The 22,178-nt window shown below is 31.6% G+C and overlaps 1 protein-coding gene across 3 annotated transcripts in view; it reads right to left on the reverse strand.

Annotated features, from left to right (window-relative positions):
* The window catches only part of LOC106457700 (follistatin-related protein 5-like), a 129,643-nt gene that overhangs the window by 26,300 nt on the left and 81,165 nt on the right, over positions 1 to 22,178 (reverse strand). For 2 of the 3 annotated variants that reach the window (XM_022383866.1, XM_013917150.2), the window contains exons 3-4: positions 11,308 to 11,407; positions 2,893 to 3,114 (exon numbers count right to left, since the gene is read on the reverse strand). In XM_022383866.1, the coding sequence (XP_022239574.1) occupies positions 2,893 to 3,114; positions 11,308 to 11,407 (322 nt within the window). Of the gene's footprint in view, positions 1 to 2,892; positions 3,115 to 11,303; positions 11,408 to 22,178 lie in introns of all 3 variants that reach the window. The other variant, XM_022383871.1, reaches the window with a different exon arrangement.

Consider the following 22,178-nt stretch of genomic DNA (forward strand, 5'->3'; position numbering starts at 1 on the left):
ACTCATTCACAGAAAGAATCAGATCTGTTCCAGTTTTTGCCAACATAGGACTGTTTCATTATAAATCATGTTCAAGTGACAGGCATTCACTCTCAATACAGAAGATGCTTGCAAAGTAACAACAATGTTCCAAACTATAGATAAACCATTTGTGGACTGCTTTCAGTCCAACCTTGTTAATAATAAAACTGTTGTTACTGAGAGATTACAAAACATTTAGTGTCGCCCCATCTCTCTTTCAATGCATAGTGAGTACAGGTAACCCCTAGGCACCTAGTACTGTATGTTTAAACTGCTATGGCATTTTATTCTTCAAATTATGAACACATAATCAATATCGAATGTAGAACTTTCCCGACATGCAGTTTTAGGCCTATGTCTATGACACAAAATGTGACAGATGACCTACCTTCAATATCATATACCTCATGTGGTGGTGTAGTGCTAAATAAAGAAGTGTCAGAAGCGTTAAAAACGTTCAGGCTAAAAAAGTACAGGTAAGCCGTGCCCACGCGTTCCTACCTTTGACCGTACAACTCATGGACGAACATGTAGCCTTTAGTGATATGTTTTGTATACACTTTTGAATGTCTCAGAATGATTGCAGTAACGTCACCCAATGAAATATCTGGTACAGCAGCCAAATTATTTGTCCATTCAGAATCCTTCAGGCCTTTGTTTGCAGTCGCAATTGTTTGCTTACAATAGGCCAACATAAGATGCGTTAAGAGCCTTGTTTTGATTTTTTTTTTATGAGAATGAGGCATGAATAGAGAGAATCTTTTCATACCAGCAAAAGGATTACAGTATGATTCAATTACTATAACACTAACGTTGATATATACTAAACAAATAGCACACTAAAAAAGAATAGAAAACCGTACCTATAGGAGTGGGAGATAAGGTAGCTAATTGGATGAAAGAAAGCAGAAGGTTGTTATAAATGGGGTTCAGTCAAACTGGATTAAACCTCAGGGTTCAGTCTTAGAACCTTTGATCTTTTTGATTTACATCAATGACAAAGATGAAGGAATGGTCAATAAATTACTTAAATTTGCAGATGATATTAAAGTATTTGGTTTTGCTAGATGTGAAGAAGGATGCTGTTACTTTACAAAAGGATTTATATCATTTATTGAGATTGGCAGATAAATGTCAGATGGGTTTTAATTATAATAAATGCAAGATAATACATGTAGGTTTTCATAATATGAATTATAAGTATAATTTGGATTGGAATAATCGTAACAGTGTCATGAAAGAAAGGAATCTTGGTGTAATGGTTGATTAGTCTCTTAAGCCATCCAAGCAGTGTGCTGTTGCTAGTGGCAGGACAAATAGGATTTTATGTTGTATTTACAGAAATATTGAATAGAAGTCTAAGTAAGTTATAATTTCATTGTATAGGTCATTGGTTAGGCCACATTTGAAGTATTGTGTTCAGTCTTGGGCTCTTACCTTAGGAAGGAGAATTGTAGGAAAGGTTCAGATAGGGGTTACTAGAATGGTGCCTGGGATGGATGATTTGTCATATGAGGAGAGATGAAGATCTTTAAAATAGTTTTCTCTTGAAAAAAGAAAGAATAGAGAAGATCTGATTGAGGTGTTTAAGGTTGTAAAGGGAATTGATAGTGATGATGCATCATCTTTTCCCATATTTAACAGTGAGAATAGTAGGATTAGGGGACACAAATATAAATTTTGGCAAAGTAGGAATCATCTTTAGCTAGGACAGTTTTATCTTTCTAATAGGGTATTTGGCCCCTGGAATGGGTTGCTTTCGGATGTTGTGGAGGCAGTAAATTTAAGAGAGTTTAAGAGAAAGCTTGATAACTATATGAATGATAAGGACTAGTTTTAAGATTTTTAAAATAGTTTTAGTTTACTTTAGAGGATGGGACAGCTGAGATAGATCAATAGGTCCCTTGTTGTCCCAAAACATTATGTTATGTTAAGGTGTATCTTAACAATGATGCAAACACATGGAACAATTCAATATCTTAAAAAAGTTACAACACCAACCTAGTTAGACACCATAACATCAATTAATTGCACCGTAATAAATATCAAAAATGCACACACTATATACTTTTTTAAATAAACAATAATAAAGTTTTAACTGTTAAAAGTAATTACGTTCAATATATTTAAATCTAATACATATAATCATAAACATTTAAGAAAATTGGGATGGTGTTATTCGCCGTTAATAAAAAAACATTAAATGTAGCTCCAAAACCTGCAATGTTCTGCTAAAATAGCCACCCATAACTCTTGAAAATTTCCTGTGGCTGTCTTTTCCAAGTCGTCCAGTTCCTATACCTCACAGTTTAACAAATCCCTTAAAGTTACCATGAGATAATTTTGTTGTCTAAAAATATATGTTCAATGTAAAAGTACATAAGCGCTATAACACCTTCAAAACAGGCTTATCCCTACTCATAAAAATTAGTAATAATATTTTTTCAATTTATGAAAAAATTATTAAACAACTTCAGAAGAACTTATTTAAACATTTCTGTTGGGATTAATAAATAATACCGATTTTTATAATAATTCTTACATATAATCAGCCAGAAAAAACACTCCTTAATTTTTAAAGAAACAGTTAATGTGTTATAGCTAACTAACATTTATGTTTGTGACCTAAATGACAACAAGCTACTATTGTTTTCTCAAAAACTATTTTATAAGTTAAATGTGATGATCTAAGTGCTCAACAGAAATCATATTTGGCCTTTAGTGGATGCGACCAGGGTCATAACAGCTAGCAGGATCATAACAATTAATAATAACAATCAGTACAATAGTAGTTCGAGCAAATCTATAAGTAAGCAGTGAGACTAGGGAGTAATGAAGTAGACATGATCCTTTAATTGTTTGCACACTTACCCTTTTTCTTCAAACATCCTCTCTTGCGATCAATGCGGATGGTTTTTCTTGCTAGACATGCTGCTCGATGTAGTTCACAATGACTAGTGTAGAAATTGCCATCTGTACCACAAACCGGTTTTTTATGGTGTTTACAGTACAGCTGACAAATACAGACAGCTTGGCCCACTTCGTTCACCTCACATTGCCGACCTTTTCCACATATAATAGAATCACACGGGTCTTTGTGGAATAAATGAAAAACAAAAATTTTAATATTTAGCCTTAAAATATAATCGCTTAATCTTGAAAAGCTTTTAATAAAACGCAAATGTAACATTTTTTATTCCTTTTATTTCTCGGAAGAAATATTTGTTTTAAGGGATAACATCTTATGCCGACACATACAAGACGTGTTGATTCACGTTTTCCTAAAGTTAAAATTTACACATTAACTTTCCGGTAACTTACTCGACAGAACATAAAGTTAAAATTTACACATTAACTTTCCGGTAACTTACTCGACAGAACAATCAAATTAAAGATATTGATGTATTATTATGTACTTCACATATTTCTAAATTAGCAAACATTATGATTTTCAAATATTATATATACAGATTTAGTTAACCACTATTGGAGAGTATGTTTATTTGTTTGTGTGTTTGGTTGTTTGTTAAGTCCAAAGCAACACAATGGTCTATCTGCTCTCGGTTCATAACAGGGAACTGAACCCAGGATTTTAGTGTTGCAAGTTCGAGAACTTGCCGCTGATCCAATGGGGGTACTATTGAAGAAATTAGCTTGTCATTGAAATGAAGGGATGACAAGTAATTTGTTTTTCAAGGACGGTACCCTGCATATTTTAATTGTGCTTGATGTTATTAATTCTAGTTAATGACAAGTAACAAATATTATGAAACTAATTCCCTCACTTTTTTTTTCATTAAAGAACATTTGTAATTCGCTTATTGAATTAAGCAACATACATCAATATTTACATTTATAAAAAAAAATAAAAGAGAAAAACACAAAGGCCTGCCCATGAGGCTTCGGAGAGAGCGATTTTGTGTTGCTTACATACTTGTGTATACTTGTTTCGTACACATATTGGAATCTGAAAAATCACTAGATTGCAGCAACGACCATACCATGTTGTTTAATTGTTATGAATTTTCAATTGATAACTTTAAAAAAAGTTCTCGTAGGCTTTAAATTGCAGATTGCTATATAAGTTCTTGATGTTGATCAATGTTGACTCCTTACAATTTAAAACGATGCGTGTGTTCAAATGACAAAATGTGGTGATCATATGTTACAGTGTAAGTATAAGGAATGAATACAAATGAATGACTATAAAAAAATGAGATACCTATTTCAGGAAACAGGGCTGCCGTGATGTACACTATGTTAACTTTATTTACAAATATTAATGAATATAAGCATTGGAATTAGTTCCAGTTCTCCTTAAAATACATACAATTATGACGTGATAGAGGCAGGTATTAAAACTGGAACGCAAATGAAGCTGGATAAATTTTGTGAACCAAACAATAACATGCCAACGTAGAAAGAAGAAAATCAGCTAGTCACACTTTTATATTTATTTTTTTTTAGATTAGATGTTAACTTTGCTATACAATTTAAGTAAGTAATTTTGGACACTAACGTCAATCTTTTCTCAACGATTTACTGTTCTAAACCAACATTTAATTCGAAAGGACGGTTATTTGCTTTATAAGACTATTTGCGCATAGCCGTCCCCAATTTTGAACTGATAGTATAGAAGGAAAGCAGCTAATCAACAGCATTCCCATCAACTCCTGGGATACTCTTTTTACTCTCAATCTTTTAGCGCATCCACACTCCAAAGTGCAGAGCGCGTTATTAAAGTGACAAGTCACGAAACATAAATCTTCGAATTCACAGTAGTGCTGATCGATTATCAGTATTGCAATTCGTTTCGATTATCGACTCGATATTTGTGAATAATCCCGATTACAATTATGGTAATCGATTATTCTAATTCGATGATTTTTAGAAAAAAAAGCATATGAAAAAAAGCAAGACATAGGTCCGACGATAACTGACAAAATAATACCATACGAAATGTCACAAGCTAAAAGTTTTTATTTAACATTTTCTTTTAGTGCATATTGCAACATTGAGAAGAAAAAGGATGTTTCTTTTTTTTTCTGTAAGCCCTGTAGATGCTGGATAAGATAATGACGAGAGTAATGTTTCTGAGTGTTTCTCTGTGAATGAACACATGCACAGAGCTGAGATTTTACATACTAATCTAATCGCGATATAAGTATTAAGTAATACTGTAAGTTCGATTGCGATGTTTATTTTAGTAAGCGAAATTTCGAATTATCACTCAACAGTAAAATACAGTTATTATTTGGTGTATAAATTGTTTAGAAACACGTTTAAAAGACTTGTGAGATCCATATAGGTCCCCATAGATAATTCTAAAATGAAGCATAAAATCGAACTCTAATCATATGATTTTATACATCATTCATTGGGCTGCTTTCAGTCTATATTATGGTTTTGTAAAAATTCAAAGAATTACTATGTTATCAGCCTATTGATGAAGCTTTTGCTTGTAACAAGGACTATAAATAAAAGTAGCAAATTATAGAAACAATACTGAGAATTTTCAGTTGTTGTACGCTTACTTTTTTTTAGTAATATGTCAATCAAGCCTTAGTTTGCTTTATTAAAATTAAATGAACATTTGGAATAATTAAAACACGCCAACAGTATATACTGGCATCTACAAAGACGGTTGCAGAGAGTCTAGAGAATGCAAAAGTGTAAACTTACGGAAAAAATATACGAAGCAACAAAGATGCAAAGCTCTAGAGAGGTTGCGTTTCTCTGGAATCATAATGCTTCTAGGCTTAACCGAAGCAACATGCGAGAGTTCCTGATACATTAAAGGTGGACGTGGGTTTTAGACACGCATGGTAAATGATAAATCATGTGTCAAGAACGTCAACGTTAGAGAATCACGCGAGGCTTCCCACTGATGGATCTATGAACTACGCTTTTTGTCTTGAAGACTAAAAATAATGACCAAAATAAAATCCTAGAAAGCATACCTTACGCCAGAAAGATGGGAGTTTAAAGTTTTTGGATATGTTCAGATAAAGAGGAAATATTCTAACCCAAATTCTATAAATCATGTTTTTTACCTCCGTCACCTAAGGTGACGGAGGTTATGTTTTCACCCCTGTGTGTTTGTTTGTGTATTTGTCAGCAAGATTTCTCAAAAACGGCCATATGGATTTGGACGAAACTTGGTATACATTTGGACTATGATACAACTTAGAAGTTATTAGTTTTTGGAGGGTCAAGGTCACGAAAATGAAAAAATCCCTATCTGTTAGCATGAGGCCGATTTTTCGCACTATTTGTGCCCTATAACTCAGTCAAAAATTATTTGATTTTGATGAAACTTGATGGACATGTATAGAATATTATTCCTAATTGTCCTGTCAAAAATGGTTCGTGTCCGTTAATAACGACGAACACATTTTTGTATTTTTTTAGAGCCGACTATGATCAACGCTGCGTGGCGGAGGCATGCGCTCTACTGAATGTCCCTCTTGTTACTTAAAGTTTTACCTGATGTCTTGTAGGTTTTAAAAACACATTAACCAAAAAAAATTAACTGTGCTACAAGCAATGACATGTTTCTATTAGTAAAAATTGATGTCAAAAACTATTAAAAAATAATCCAACAAGACGAAGGGAAGAACTCTTACACAAAGGATGTGTTTGAAATTTATTATATATATATATACATGTATGTATACGTTTGCAAAGGAGTTGTGAAATGTGTATTGTTGTCTTTTGGTTTAATATTTTATTCCCAAATTTTGAATAAAAACACATCAACAACGCAGAATAATTATTTGTCTCCAGAATAGAAAACATTTTTGTCCTCGCCAGGGGAGTCCAATCCCAAAATCCAAATAATATCTTCAATGGTTTAAAGTGTCAGAATATAGGTTAACTGATGCAGTTAAAGCTCTCAGTTGAATATTAATTACCAAATTATGACAATATTATCTTCAGATGAAAAAACAACAACAACATGTCGACAAACTGCTCAATGTGTAGATTAGTAAAATGTTTAATATTGCGCACATGGTCGCAAGTCATGTCAGTGACGTCATTTTGAGTAGCTTTGTCCCAAGAAACGCTTTAGAAAAATATAACTAAAAATAAAGAGTCTCTGTTTTCATAAGAGTGCGTACTACATAAGAGTGCGTGTGTGATGAGAAAATGAAGAAAACCCGAAAAAGTTACTCACTAACAATATGTATATGTTTCTGAAACACAGTGGATGTTTCTTTTAAAGAAATTTCTAATGATGAATAGGTTTAAAGGTACTGTTTAGAAGCCTTCATTATTTCGAATCACAAAGGATGTTGCTTCGATTAGAAAAACTTTCCTAAATTAGCTAAACATAATCGCATCTTTTATTGCACGCATTATTAAGCTTGTTTTACAAAAACGAAAAGTCTTCTTTTAGATAGGTGACCTGAAAGAGATTTGCGAAAATTTTTTAGAAAGATGGAAAAAAAATTTGCTTAAAAAATGTTCAGCACGAGTACCATTTCACTGTGAAATTCCTTTGAAATTAGATTAAACTTTGCTAGGTCTCGCGTTTAGAGAGGTGACATTTGATTTTTTTGTAATGCAAAATCCGACAGAAATTATCGATTTATTCGCAAAGTCAAGTGACATCAAATCTCTTTGAGTCCTGTTTTCCATGAAATCTTGATGTCGGAACGTTCGTTAAAAAGTTTTTCTACAACGAAATATTTTTTATCATTTGTCATCCTAAGTTCTAAAATAGTATTCACATATACTAAAAGAGTTTGTTTGTTTGTTTGAAATTAAGCACAAAGCTACACAATGGGCTATCTGTGCTCTGCCCACCACGGGTATCGAAACCCGGTTTCTAGCGTTGTAAATCCGCAGAACATACCTCTGTGCCACTGGGGGGCATACTAAAGAGAAACGTCTTAGTGTTTCCTGCCGAATTTTTTGAACAGAATAAAATAGAAAAGCCGAAGAACAACATACACTTATACATAAGCCTTTTTGCCGAAACTAAGTAAATTTTTAAAATACTTAATTGACCATCTGAACAGAGATGCAATGCGTGAGTCAAGAGATTATTAAATATATGGTATGAACCTACATAAGTGTACTGTATGTGTTTCATTGTCTAGGTTTACAACAAGGCCGAATTGATCGATCCAATAACGTTTTTAGACAACCTCGTGCTCTTTTTTACGTGATATGTTAACCTAGAGAAGACGTACATTTGTGAACGTGGCGACTTTGTGGCGAACTGAGAAACCACTTTCAACTAAAACTTCATGTGATTATGATTAAGGACAACACGAAAAATACGCTAGTATATAACAAGTATGTCATAAACCTTCGAACTGGCTGAATCAAAGCTGGTATAAGTTATTGTAAAAATAATAAATTATGACTATATTTCTTATTCCCTACAACCACATTTTGGGATAATTCGTTTTGAAACTTTTTTCTGTCCTGATATTAGATAGTGTTACGAAATCACAATTAAGGTAGTTTGTCGGGTTTATTTAATTTGTTTCTTTTTTAAAAACGTGATGCGACAAATTTATTATTAAATCATATTTTAGTTATATTATTGTCATACAACATTCTGGCTGTCCACTGGGCGCATTCTTAAATTTATTATCCGCGAAATATTTTATTTTTGACTATCGTGCAACTGGTAATCTTTTACTTACGGTAAGTAAGGTTGTGACCATACGATACCACTCGTTCGTTCGGGTGGTAAATAGCCTATGCGATCAACAAAGTCAAATTCTTAATCCTTTACGCATTTGTTTTAAGCACTAGATATTAACTGCTAATTACTTTTTGTCCTAAGCTTCTGCCGTTTTCAAATAAGTTCTGAGAACTATTTTTGTTTTGTTAGCAGTCAGGATTCGATCCCGGGTCTTCTTCTTGGAAGACGTGCGCGTTAGAAACCCGAATGGCAAAAACTTCGGCTTCTATTTAACATTAGAAAGTTTATGCTTGCGTTTTTAAACAACTGAACGTTTGAGAAAATATGCAAATTGATATTTTCGTCATCGTACAATGTATAATTGGCTTCAATTTCTCAAGGCTTGAATATTTTGAAATGTATATATTCTGCATTCCATATATCTTACGCTAATCTTTGCCAGTTCTTCTTTCCTCGAACACGTTTTAATGCATGTGCGCTAATGAAAGCATTAAGGAGGTCTGGGCAATTCATAAGACGCCTAACTATTACTGTATACATGAGATTAAAAACACGCGCAAATGCAAATACACATATGTTAAAAAGTCTTAAATCCTACTTAAAAGTAATTAGCTTTTTTACTGTCTTTTCTGTCATAAATCTTTCATTAAATGTATGAAAAGCAGGATTACAAGACGTAATTTTGAAAATTGGACAGAGCTAATGGATATATCAAATTAAAGATAAATGACGAAACCTTACACAAAACTATTTTACTTTTCAGCCTAATTGTTTTTCAATGTTCTTAAATTTCGAAATACAGAACTTGAAAAAATTCTCTAATTTATTCATTTCAGTGTTGTTGATTTTATTCCCTTTACTGCAGCAAACTTTTATTTCATTTCTTCTATGTCAAGAGTGACGTCATGGCTAGAATACCATTTTTTTTTCTAGTTTTATACACATTATTTAATTCAGTAACAAATACTATGCATATAACTATAACTGGACAGTATGTAGTGTTTTCTTACTATATCTGTTTATGTAAGAAACTCAAAATTCCAAATATCATAAAATTTCTTTCTTGAATCATGTTAGTAATTTAACGATTTAATTATTATTCAATAACATAAAAGACTAAGTGTGAACTTTCTAGTGAATCAACTACAATGGGGAAAGTAGAGTAACTCTCATTCTTTTCCGTAGATTTTTCTTTCAGAGAATGACAGTTGCCAGTGAAAATGTAATTAAAAGGCTCTAATGACAAACATAAAAATGTAAAGATCTTTTCACACCAGGGAAAAGAGTAAAGATTCGTAAAAGTTCAAAAAATTTACCATGAGCCGGAAAATTAACTAAGCGAAATTAATAATTGCAATATCTTTATGTGACACATAGAATGAAAAACAACTTAACAAAAAACAAAAAAAAAACAGAAAGTAAATCAGACGCAGAAAGACCTGAACCTAACTGGGACTAAGATTTTAAAATATCCACTTTTACAAACTAACAGTTTCTGACTAAATTGACTCCTACTTCTTTATGTTTAAACTTTTTAACGAGTTGAAGAAATCCAGTTAAATCACATTTGTTTTTATGTTCATATGAATACATTTCTGTAGTTGTACCTTCAAAGTGAAACTGTATTTCTTAAAACTATTATCGTAATAAGTATTTTTTCTGTAAAATTAAATGCATTTCTGAAATGTTTGAGTGACAACTCGAACGTCATCATGAATTCAGAAATGGAACAAATTTGATTTTATTTATATAGCCATACAGACAGAAAATGTCTAAGTAAAAGAAAGAAAAGGGAAAACTTATTAGATGGACAACTGAGTAAAAACTTTAATATAATGAAAGTTTTAGCATTAATTCAAAGAGCTTTTTTATGTGTTCTAATACGACTTTATTAATTAATGATTTGATTGTTATTATATAATACTTTGATTATTTATTTTAAGCAATATGAAAAGCATGTACTTAACTATATAGTCAAAACATCTTGTTTTTAATTATTTTTGGTATACCCGTTCTTTTAAAGTTTCCTTTGTACATCAAGTGAAGTTTTATTTTAAATTCTTTTACCAGCTACTCGTAACTTGCACGTGTTTAACGAACGAATTATCAGGTATTAGAAAGTGAAAATATAATGTTTTGAATGTATTGTAATAATTAATATCGGTTTTTGTATGTGAACCTTGATATGTGTGGCGTATGTACAAGTAACTACAATGTAACGTGATTCGCGCCTGTAAAACGCCTTTCACTGCAATACAGTATCTAATTCTAGATGTACTTCCGTAGGGTCCCCTAAAGCGATCTGGTTCAAGAGTAAATAAAACCAAAATTAAGAGAAACAAATGTTTTTAATTCTTGCTTTTGAAGTTCACATGTCAAGCTGTGATGTAACCTACATAGTGCATAATTCCTCTAGTGATTCATGGCATGCGCAAGTTTTACTGATGTCACAACAGTATAAATTGCAACGTTAAGCGTCCCGTACGTGACTAATTTTAGTGTCTACTGACTGACTGACAGGCAACATACTATTGTATGGTGGTGCGAGTGGTTAAATCAGGTAACCCCTCCAGGCGGCCTTCGGCCCCATTTCGGGGAAATAATCACAAAAAATGTTTACTTACTTTTTTCTCCGAACTTAATAGGATTTTCATCTTCAAAATCTAAGCTCAGGAAATGATCATCTTGAATTTCATGGAAGTTATTAACTTCTCGTTGTCTTGACTAGTAAAGAAATAAAAAAACGAAGAGGTTACGTGCTGGCTGAGTTGCAAAACACAAAAGTAAAACAAAAATAAGTTCTATTAGAACGAAATATATATATATATATACGCTATACAATTATGATTTTTACAAGCATCTTTTGTCGTATTGAAAACTACAAGAAGGCTCCAAGTATCATGCGCGAAGTAGGAAGATGTTTTGAATTTGAGTAATCTTGTTGGAGCTGAAGTATTTAAAGATACATAGAATAAAGGTACTAATTACACTACAGGAATCAACGATTTTATTTTTCAATCTAAACTCATTAGTCTGCGAACTTTTATATTCGTACAAAGTTTTGGGTTATTATTCGACACGATAATACTGATTTCTAATATTCACTGTATTCTTCTCTTTTGTAAGTTTCAAGCAATAATATATGCATCAAGTGTTTTTCATAACAGTTTTTAAAAACCCAAATTACTTGATACCCAGTTAGGGTCGTTGAAGAAAGACCTGGGAACATATACATTCTCGTAGATTTTCAGATATGGTTTGATGACGAGGAACTCACTTTATTAGAAAATAAAAGTTTGGAAACTGCTTGAATGGATAGTGAAAGAAACCACAACGTTTCGACAAGCTTATGTCATCGGTTTCTTTCGCTACTCATATACACTCTTCACTACACAAATAAACTATTCCTGTTGACAAATAAAAATGAACGTGACACAGCTGATTTACATCCATTTGCTGTGTAGGCTAAGAAACATCGATTAATTTAGTTGGTCAAATGTTTTTGCTAAGCCTCTTGATGACTGGTAAATCTACTATAATGATACTGTATTTTCTAAAGTTTGTGATGTTTTAATTATAATGCATTTTTGACTCCTAAACGCACAATGTAATTCAAATATTTGAGTAAAAAAGCACATTATGTTAATATAATAACAGGTAGGCAAACAATTATTTATAAGCATAAGGAAAACTTTTATTGATGATGAAACATACTACATCTTTCTATATAACATTGAAGAACACAACACAGACTAATGTTCTATCGAAAGATGTAGTATATTCTACCATAAAAAAAAAACTCTTTCTTATGCTTATAAATCGTTGTTTGACTACCTATTATTAGTAACTCAAGTAGTTATTTGAAATTGAATATTTTGTCTTATGTCGATATAAGACTTTTAATATATGTAAATACAGTAAATGCATCTTTGGAGTAAGTAAGCATTTATATATATTCTTACTTCTAAATTATCATCAACGTAAACAATTTACCATATTTCTAATATGTGATTTTACGGCTGAAACAAATGGCATTCAACAAACGTTGCAGTTAGAACTATCGTGATTATTTTAAAGTAAATTTGACCCTATTTCGTTTGGTAACAAATAGAAACACTAATCCTTGGAAGAGAGTTACCGTTTACGTGCCCTCCAGTAGCACAGCGGTATGTCTGCGGACTTACAACGCTAGAAACTGGGTTTCGACACTCGTGGTGGGCAGAGCACAGATAGCCCATTGTGTAGCTTTGTGCATAAATGCAAACAAACAAAAGCGTTTACGTAAATAGGGTAACATGACTTTGTCTAGTACTCAGATTTCATTATGGCTTTTGTCTGCCGTGTTTTAATACAACTGTCCTCTGTTTCGTTTTTATTGGTTTTGCACTACTTTACAAAATTTTATATTCAAGTTTATTTTCTATTGTTATTGGAAATCAGGCTAAAGAAATTTATATCAAAATACACAAACACACCAACTAAACATTTCTTATTTTTCATTATTACTTACGTTTTCCTTATACTTTTTCTAGACCCCGAGATCAATCACTCTTATGGTAAGTGATAATTCTTAATTCTAGTCTCGAAACAAACTTAAAGTATTGCAACAAATAAGTAAATTGAGCTTAAAACTTGAAAATTCTTCTCATCATTGGCAATTTTCCTAAATTCATCTCAACACACTCCATTTAAACTTTATACCGTTGCACCATGGAAGTTATTTAAAGATTTAAGAAAAAAAATATATATATACCATACAATTGAGTCATGCGTAGCGAAAGTTTCAGCCCAAGGGAGTGAAGCTTTTTTTTAGGCAATCATATCTTGCCAGATATAGATATGCAATCAATCAAAAAATGTTTTGTTTGACATGTTATCTTCTAGAAATACCCTCAAAAGAATAACAGGAAAGAAGATGTGCAGCTTCTATCTCTCTGTTTATCTATCTATCCTAGTTTCTCCTGTCGGCAAGAAATACTATTAGATTACGCACTGGTCTTTTTAGTTAATGTATTTTTTATATTCATCTTACTCAACTTTAGTTAATCATAATAATCAGTGATATTAAGAAGATATCACACAATAATATTTTTGATTATTAAAACATTAAATTCATAGTTTTTTTCAGCATAGATTTAGATTTTGGTTTTAGTCTGTCAGATTATATCCAAATTTAGCATTCGTGAGCTTGATTTGTACCATTTAATATTGCTTAATAACATAATTTACCATTACAAGCTATCGTTTAAAATGGTTGGACACATTCTCTTTCGGATCTTAGTAAGTTAGGCCTTTCAATGAACTAACGCGCCACTCCTTAGAAATATTGGTTGCAAAATTTTTCTTTTTTATTCAATGCTTTTTACTAGAACTATGTTCGATGGTGATAAATACATTATTTTATGAAAATAGACATATGAGCGTTTTAACTTCAGATATTATTAATGTATGAAAATAAAATGTGTTCCATAAAGTGAAAATTATCTTTCTTTTTTGTGTGTGTATATTAGTCTACCGTTAGGATTTTATCTTAATAAACCTGTCATAAAATAACTCGAAGCTGAATGTTCACTGGATTAAAATATGTATAGCTTAGCTCTTATTCATTTTGATATGAAAATAAAAGCACAAATTTACAGAACATTATAAACAAAAATCACATGTTAACTATAGCATAATCAATATTCTTAAAATTTGTAAGATAAATTTGTTGAAATTCATTCAATGATATTTGTAATGGATAGAAGCTTCACTGTGGAATTTTGAACTTCTACAAGCATAGGCATTTACTTTTTTTTTAAGCTCATAAAGTTTAAAGGATTGAAAAAATGCTACGATTTACGATAGGAACTGAATCAGGAGTGGACAAGAAGAAACATTGCGTTTTAACAATAAAAAACTGAGCACCCAGATTAAAATGAAACAGTACACAAGAAGAGATATTGAGTTTTAACGATAAAAAACTGAGCACCCACATTAACATGAAATCGTAGGTAAGAAGATATATTGAGTTTTAACGATAAAAATTGAGCAACCAGATTAAAATGAAACAGTACACAAGAAGAGATATTGAGTTTTAACGATAAAAAACTGAGCACCCACATTAACATGAAACCGTAGGTAAGAAGATATATTGAGTTTTAACGATAAAAAACTGAGCAACCAGATTAAAATGAAACAGTAGACAAGAAGAGATATTGAGTTTTAACTATAGAAACGAACACCCAGGTTAAAATGAAAGAGTAGATAATATGATGTGTTACATTTTAACTATAACAACGAACACCCAGATTAAAATGAAACAAAAAACGACACGTTATCAGCAAGGAGTCTGTGATGTAAATCGAAATTAAACTGAATTTTCAACAAAAACGGTGATTTACAGACAATTGAACCAAACGACTAGTTTGAGACCTCCAAGGTTCAAGTATAGGTGTCCCTTATTTTGAGCTACTGACCAACAACAGAGGAAAAGTAGCCAGTCAGCCACACCCATCACTACAAAAGCTTTGTCTAGCTCTGTTAGCCGAATAAAGAGGTCGAATGGTACTTTTATAGCATGTTCTTAGCTGAAAGTGCGGAGCGTGAGCAGCATTACATCTCGAACCTCGGACCGTTCGATACACAGTCTGAAACACTGAACACCAGGCCATGCCCGGCCCTAATATGGAAGAAAGCGAACAGTTCATTGAAAGTAGTATTTATAGAAGAAATGTTCAGGGAAAGTCAAATGGGTGTTCACAGAATTGACTCCGTATACAAATATAACTGGCACGAAAGTTTAAAAAAAAAACTTTGCTTAGGGAGAAAAATTTATGTGTCATTTCAAAAACAACTTCTCATTAATTTGCATTATTACAAGATGACTGGTGTAGATAGTTTGATATTATTATGGCAATGAATCTCATCCCGCCTTCCTTTTTAAAAGGATAACTTTACTTCTAATGCTAGGAGGATTTCCAGTAGAGGGCTCCAAATAAAAGACAAAATTCACTTCATCACTGAATGGCTTATAAAATCACCTACTCCATGTTTTTTTCTTTACTTAGTTCCTTTAACATAGAATAAAATTTCAAAGGAACTGTCGTTTCTAATTTTAACTTCCAGAAAGCAAAACACGCAACACTGAGTAAATTCTTAAGATATTTTCACAGTGAACCAAGAAGTGTGAAAAGTGTTGTGTTTAATTTATATACACAAACATCATATGAATACTATAATTATTTATATCTTTATTGATTAAAACTCGCGACAGAATAAACAGTTGTTTTGAATGTAAAACAAAAATTAATAATTATGCAAAGTTAATGAATATTTTTATCTACTTAGCACAAGAACTATTTATGCATATTAATACAAAAATAAAGGTCTGTGATGTAACAGATATATTTTCTGGTAATTTTAAACTTCAAATTGAATTTTATTATAAAGACTGTAGTATGTTTACTTTTTAAAATGATTTGAATGAGTTATGTAAATAGCAAACGCGCACGCACACAACTAAATAAACTGCTTCAGCCAAACTTCTATTTGTAGAAGACACCGTCAGACAGAGGAAAATACCGTTTACACGTTCGACTCTATACAAATAAGATTCCCATGAAAGTTCAAATAAGCGTCTGCATGGGTAATGCAAATATATGTATAGCTTGGAAAACACGTGTTATTAATGTAACATGAGAACAAAATGGGCGATGTAGATAGTTAAGGAAATTTGCATATATATATATATATGTATAATACGCTCAAATAGGTGGATATATTCAACCTCAATAATTAATTATTCATAGAGATAAGAAGATGATTGAGAATAGTGAGGGTATTTAGCAGGTTGATGTACTTACCTAATATAGAGGATTATACAGACTGACAATGAATATTGAGCGCTATCATCTTTTTCAACAATCTTATTCTTATTATCTAAACGTTGGAACTATTTCAATAGCCTCTAATACAAAGAATATATTGAAATGTTCACTTAATACAGTTGGACATGAAGATATGGAAATATTCACTTAATACAGTTGGACATGAAGATATGGAAATATTCACTTAATACAGTTGGACATGAAGATATGGAAATACTCACTTAATACAGTTGGACATGAAGATATGGAAATACTCACTTAATACAGTTGGACATGAATTCATGTTCAACTGTATTAAGGGAATATTTCCATATCTTCATGTCTAACTGTATTAAGTGAATATTTCCATATCTTCATGTCCAATTGTATTAAGTGAACATTTCCATATCTTCATGTCCAACTGTATTAAGTGAGTATTTCCATATCTTCATGTCCAACTGTATTAAGTGAGTATTTCCATATCTTCATGTCCAACTGTATTAAGTGAATATTTCCATATCTTCATGTCCAACTGTATTAAGTGAGTATTTCCATATCGATATGGAAATATTCACTTAATACAGTTAGACATGAAGATATGGAAATGTTCACAGTACAGTTGGATAAAACAAATTATTTTATAGGTCATGCATGATAACTATTATTATAGAAATTCATAATATGAAATAGAAACCTATCTATCTTGGTATTCTCGTTTTCATAGAAATACCAGCGTAATTACAATTTCGAGAGATATTAATAACACACGATATTAGATTTACGGGTAATAAATGACGAACAGTATGACACCCGGTTTCTAGCTCAATCCCTACTAGTGAATCATTATCAACTTTGCTAATTTCTTCACAAAATATCATTCTCAAAATTATCTTAAGTTTTTAATTAGGATGTAGGAGTCAAAGGTGATTATTTAAAGTGAACCATCTAGAAATGAAGAAACGAAATTTAATGTTATATTTCAGATATTTCGAAAATAATAAAAAAAAATATTTATAAACTGTTGATTTCAAGTAACATGAAATAATTCTTTTATTTTTAATATATTATATTCTTAGTAACTTTTCGTGTATTTTGATAAGAAGTGAAAGGTGAAAGTTTAGTGTGTATATTATGCATCTAAAAAACGAAACGTGCAGCTGCTTTTTATATTTATAGGTTAATGATATTGAAGTAGGCTTCATAACAAAAAAAAATCAGACGCTTCAAATCAACATCGTTTATTTTTTATTTTATTTTTCTATTTTTCAGAAGCTCTTCCTGCATTTTTCTCCTGCTGTCGGCCTAAAGGAACCCAACTGAGAAAATAAAAAAAACACGCTTGTATCCCTTTTTCGAAGAGGTGATAGGCAGCAAAGATTATGGATTTAATATTGTAGCACAGCATCTAAAAACTATCGATAAGAGGTCGTAACATGAAATTACACGAATGTTATATAATTGTTATATAGTACATTGGTATTTTACAATTACATAAGATAAAAATCATGTGTTTTGCACTGACTAGGAGGTGTATTTTTTAACAAAAACCGTGACTTATATATTCCAAATTAATGGTGGATACAGGATTAAAACAATAATCAATTTTAAGATAATAACGAAAGATATTGAGCTGAGAAACTGATACAATATCCCATGCATATAATTATTGTTCTTCGTGAATTGTCAACTAATTGGAGCGTTTTTTACCAGCCTATCGAATTACTAAAATAAATAATGTGACTTAAAAATACTTAAAGCAATGAAAGGTGTTAACATTTGAAACACTTCTGATGTATATTATCTCGTATTTTAAATAATACTCAAATCACTGGTTTTTGCTTTCAGTTAATAAAAGTTTGGTATAAAAAATGTATTACACACATTTTCAGAGTTCACTTGTTTACATCATCGGGCACTACGATAGACTGGGAAATAATGAAACATACATCACTACAGTATCACTAAATATGTGAATATATATTACACACATTTTCACAGTTCAGTTGTTTACATTATCGAGCACTATGATAGACTGAGAAATAATGAAACATAAATCACTACAGTATCACTAAGTATGTGAATATGTATTACAAATTTTAATACTTTTGTAAAGCATTTTTGAATAGATTTCCTATAGTGTATCAGGAAAATATAAACTTTTCTTCGTTTTGATTTTAGGTTATTCTGATACATAAGTGTTTAAGACTAAAGTAAAACGAAACATGAACAATAAGATTTAGCCCGATTTTATTTTATTTTTATAACATTAAAAAGTGGCATTGCGTTTCAAAACGCAAGCACTATCTTAAGTTCCAAATGATTCTATCATTGGTCGAAAAATCGTTTCATACTTGCTTTATATGGGCAGTGGATATTTTAAACACGATCATTGGACTCATTAATAGGAGGCATGGTTTAACTGGTGAAATTCACGATGTTGTTGGTAAAACCTGATAATGATTAGTTACTTTTCAATCGATGGTAATGAATTCTCTTACTATGTAACGCATTTATAATTTGTTAAAGAAAAACAAAAGCTTGAGACCGTTCAAGACAGTTTCTCTTTAGAGAGCTATTATCGTTGCTAGGATTCTATTGAATAAATGTATATTTCTTATCCTGCGGTGATGTATCTGTTAAACTTTATTCCTTTTTCCGAACTGACAGAGTGGATTTCTAAAAGACCGTACAGCAAGGCTTTTCTCATAGATAATATTGATCAAACTATAAAATAAGTGGTTTACCACATAGGATTTACAACTGAAGGTTCTACATACAGTTTACAGTTGAAGGCTTCATATGGAATTTAAAACTAAATATTCCACATAGAATAAATCACCACTGAAACTTACATATAGAATTTACAACTGAAACTTACACATAGAATTTACAACTGAAGGTTCCACATAGAATTTACAACTGAAGGTTCCACATAGAATAACTTACAACCGAAACTTCCACATAAAATATCTTATAACTGAAGATTTCACATAGCATTTACAACTGAAGGTTTCACACAGAATTTACAACTGAAGTTTCCACATATAAAGTACAACTGAACGTTCCACATAGAATAACTTACAACTGAAAGTTCTACATAGAATAATTTACAACTGAACGCTCCACATAGAATTTAGAACTGAAGGTTCCCCACTTTTATGTGTGCATCAATTCGTGTTTCACTTTATAAAATGTAGCTAATACCGCAGGATTTAAATTAATTCAAGATCTGAAACATAAATTTTAAATGGATTTAGTAACTGCAGGAAGTAAAAGATAAAAAAATTTTCACATTTTTTTGCGAGAAACATAAAACAACAAGATCAATGTTCTAAAGAAGAACATTTTACCAAACATACACTTTAAACAACTTAACAAGCTGCAAAACTAAAAACTTACGTTTCTTCACCAAATTATGTTAAAATGGAAGGAAACTGTAAAAATAGAAACATTTTTTTTTAATTCTCAAACTATCACCTATCCTACTAACTGTTGACATACATTTTTACGATCGTATCTACCGATAGTGTTTCCGATTTTCACCAATAATATCCTGAATTTATGTTTGCCACGCATAAAAGAATGCAGACTTAATAAGCTCTTTCTTTACAAAAATTAAAAGAAAAAAACTGATGAATTCACAATAAGATCCGTCCAATAACTTTTTATCATTACTTTAATAATCTTTAACTCAAGTAACATAAAAAAGTCATATAAAAACGAAAGATTTAGGCAACAACTTGGTAATTTTAAGGTAGAGATTAGATAAAAAGAAAGAAAATTTGTTAGTTTTGGTGATCATTGAACTGATCATCCCTAATAAGGATTTTCTGTATTCAAACCACACAAATTAAGACTGGTCAAATAATGTGGCAATTGTTTTGATGGAACTGTGTAATAGTACATTATTTAAGACGTTAATATGTTAGTGACCCCCTCCCCCGGTTTTTCAGTGGTAAGAACGAAGCGTTTTAACGCAAAAAATCAGGTCATTTACCTTATATAGTGGTTTCAAACACTCTTAACTCAGTTGTTAAAGAAATATTTAAATGCTTCACTCATTTTCACGTTGAGTACTATCGGACGAATGGAAGCAAACAAATCACAGCAGGCTGCTGCAAATTGGCTATAGGTGTCTCAAAGTGTCGTTAGCAGGATGTAGAACTGCTTTCAAACTAATGGTACGGTCACTCTGACACCTGAATAAGGTTGTTTATCTTTCACAACACAAGCAGACAATTGTTGATTCTGGCTCCTCACAACAATCACAGAGTGTCCGCTCCGAAACAGAGGCAAATGAGCAACTGCAAATGAAATCCGTAACAGTTTGCGACGTCAGAAACATGTTTCACAAGGCTGGCCTTTATATCATTCACCCAATTAGATATATTCTGCTCATAACAAGCTACAAATGAGTTCGTCTGAAACGTTTTAAGAACACGTCCATAGAGACCAACGACACAGCGATATTCTGTCTTTATAGATGAGTCACGCTTCACTCTGCTGGTTTGGTTGTTTGTAATTTAATGGCGCAAAGCAACGAGGCTATCTGCACCGAATGACCAATACTAATTTTGACAAAATATTAATAAAAGCGACTCTGCAGTCAGATACTAGGCGTATTCATATATGGAAAAGATTTGGAGCTAGGTATAACCTACGTATAAGCATGTAAAACACGTTTAATGGGTAAATACACTGTAAGTATATGGTTCAGAGGGAAAAAAAAACGTTCGCAGTCTCTATTAAGTTCTGCTTTACGCTTTTATTAAGTTCTTAACATCACATATTTGTAAAACAGTTGATTCAAGTGCAATTCATAAAAAATATTTAATAAAAGTAACTGGTTATACAGAATTATTCATCAAAGAATATAACGAATCAAAAACTGAATTAAACCCACACTAGAACACTTTCTTTAATGTTTGTTTTGAAGCACCTTGGATCATAAACTAAATTAAACCCACACTAGAGCACTTTCTTTAATGTTTGTTTTGAAGTACCTTGGATCAAAAACTAAATAAACCCACACTACAACACTTTCTTTAATGTTTGCTTTGAAGCACCTTGGATCAAAAATTAAATTAAACCCACACTAGAGCACTTTCTTTAATGTTTCTTTTGAATCACCTTGGATCATAAACTAAATTAAACCCACACTAGAGCACTTTCTTTAATGTTTGTTTTGAAGTACCTTGGATCAAAAACTAAATTAAACTCACACTAGAGCACTTTCTTTAATGTTTGTTTTGAATCACCTTGGATCATAAACTAAATTAAACTCACACTAGAGCACTTTCTTTAATGTTTGTTTTGAAGCACCTTGGATCAAAAACTAAATTAAACCCACACTAGATCACTTTCTTTAATGTTTGTTTTGAAGCACCTTGGATCAAAAATTAAATTAAACCCACACTAGAGCACTTTCTTTAATGTTTGATTTGAAGCACTTTGAATCAAAAATTAAATTAAACCCACACTAGAGCACTTTCTTTAATGTTTGTTTTGAAGCACCTTGGATCAAAAACTAAATTAAACACACACTAGAGCACTTTCTTCAAGGTTTGTTTTGAAGCACCTTGGATCAAAAACTAAATTAAACACACACTAGAGCACTTTCTTCAAGGTTTGTTTTGAAGCACCTTGGA

This window comes from Limulus polyphemus, unplaced genomic scaffold (genome assembly GCF_000517525.1).
Source record: "Limulus polyphemus unplaced genomic scaffold, Limulus_polyphemus-2.1.2 Scaffold18, whole genome shotgun sequence".
Classification (NCBI taxonomy): Eukaryota; Metazoa; Arthropoda; class Merostomata; order Xiphosura; family Limulidae; genus Limulus; species Limulus polyphemus.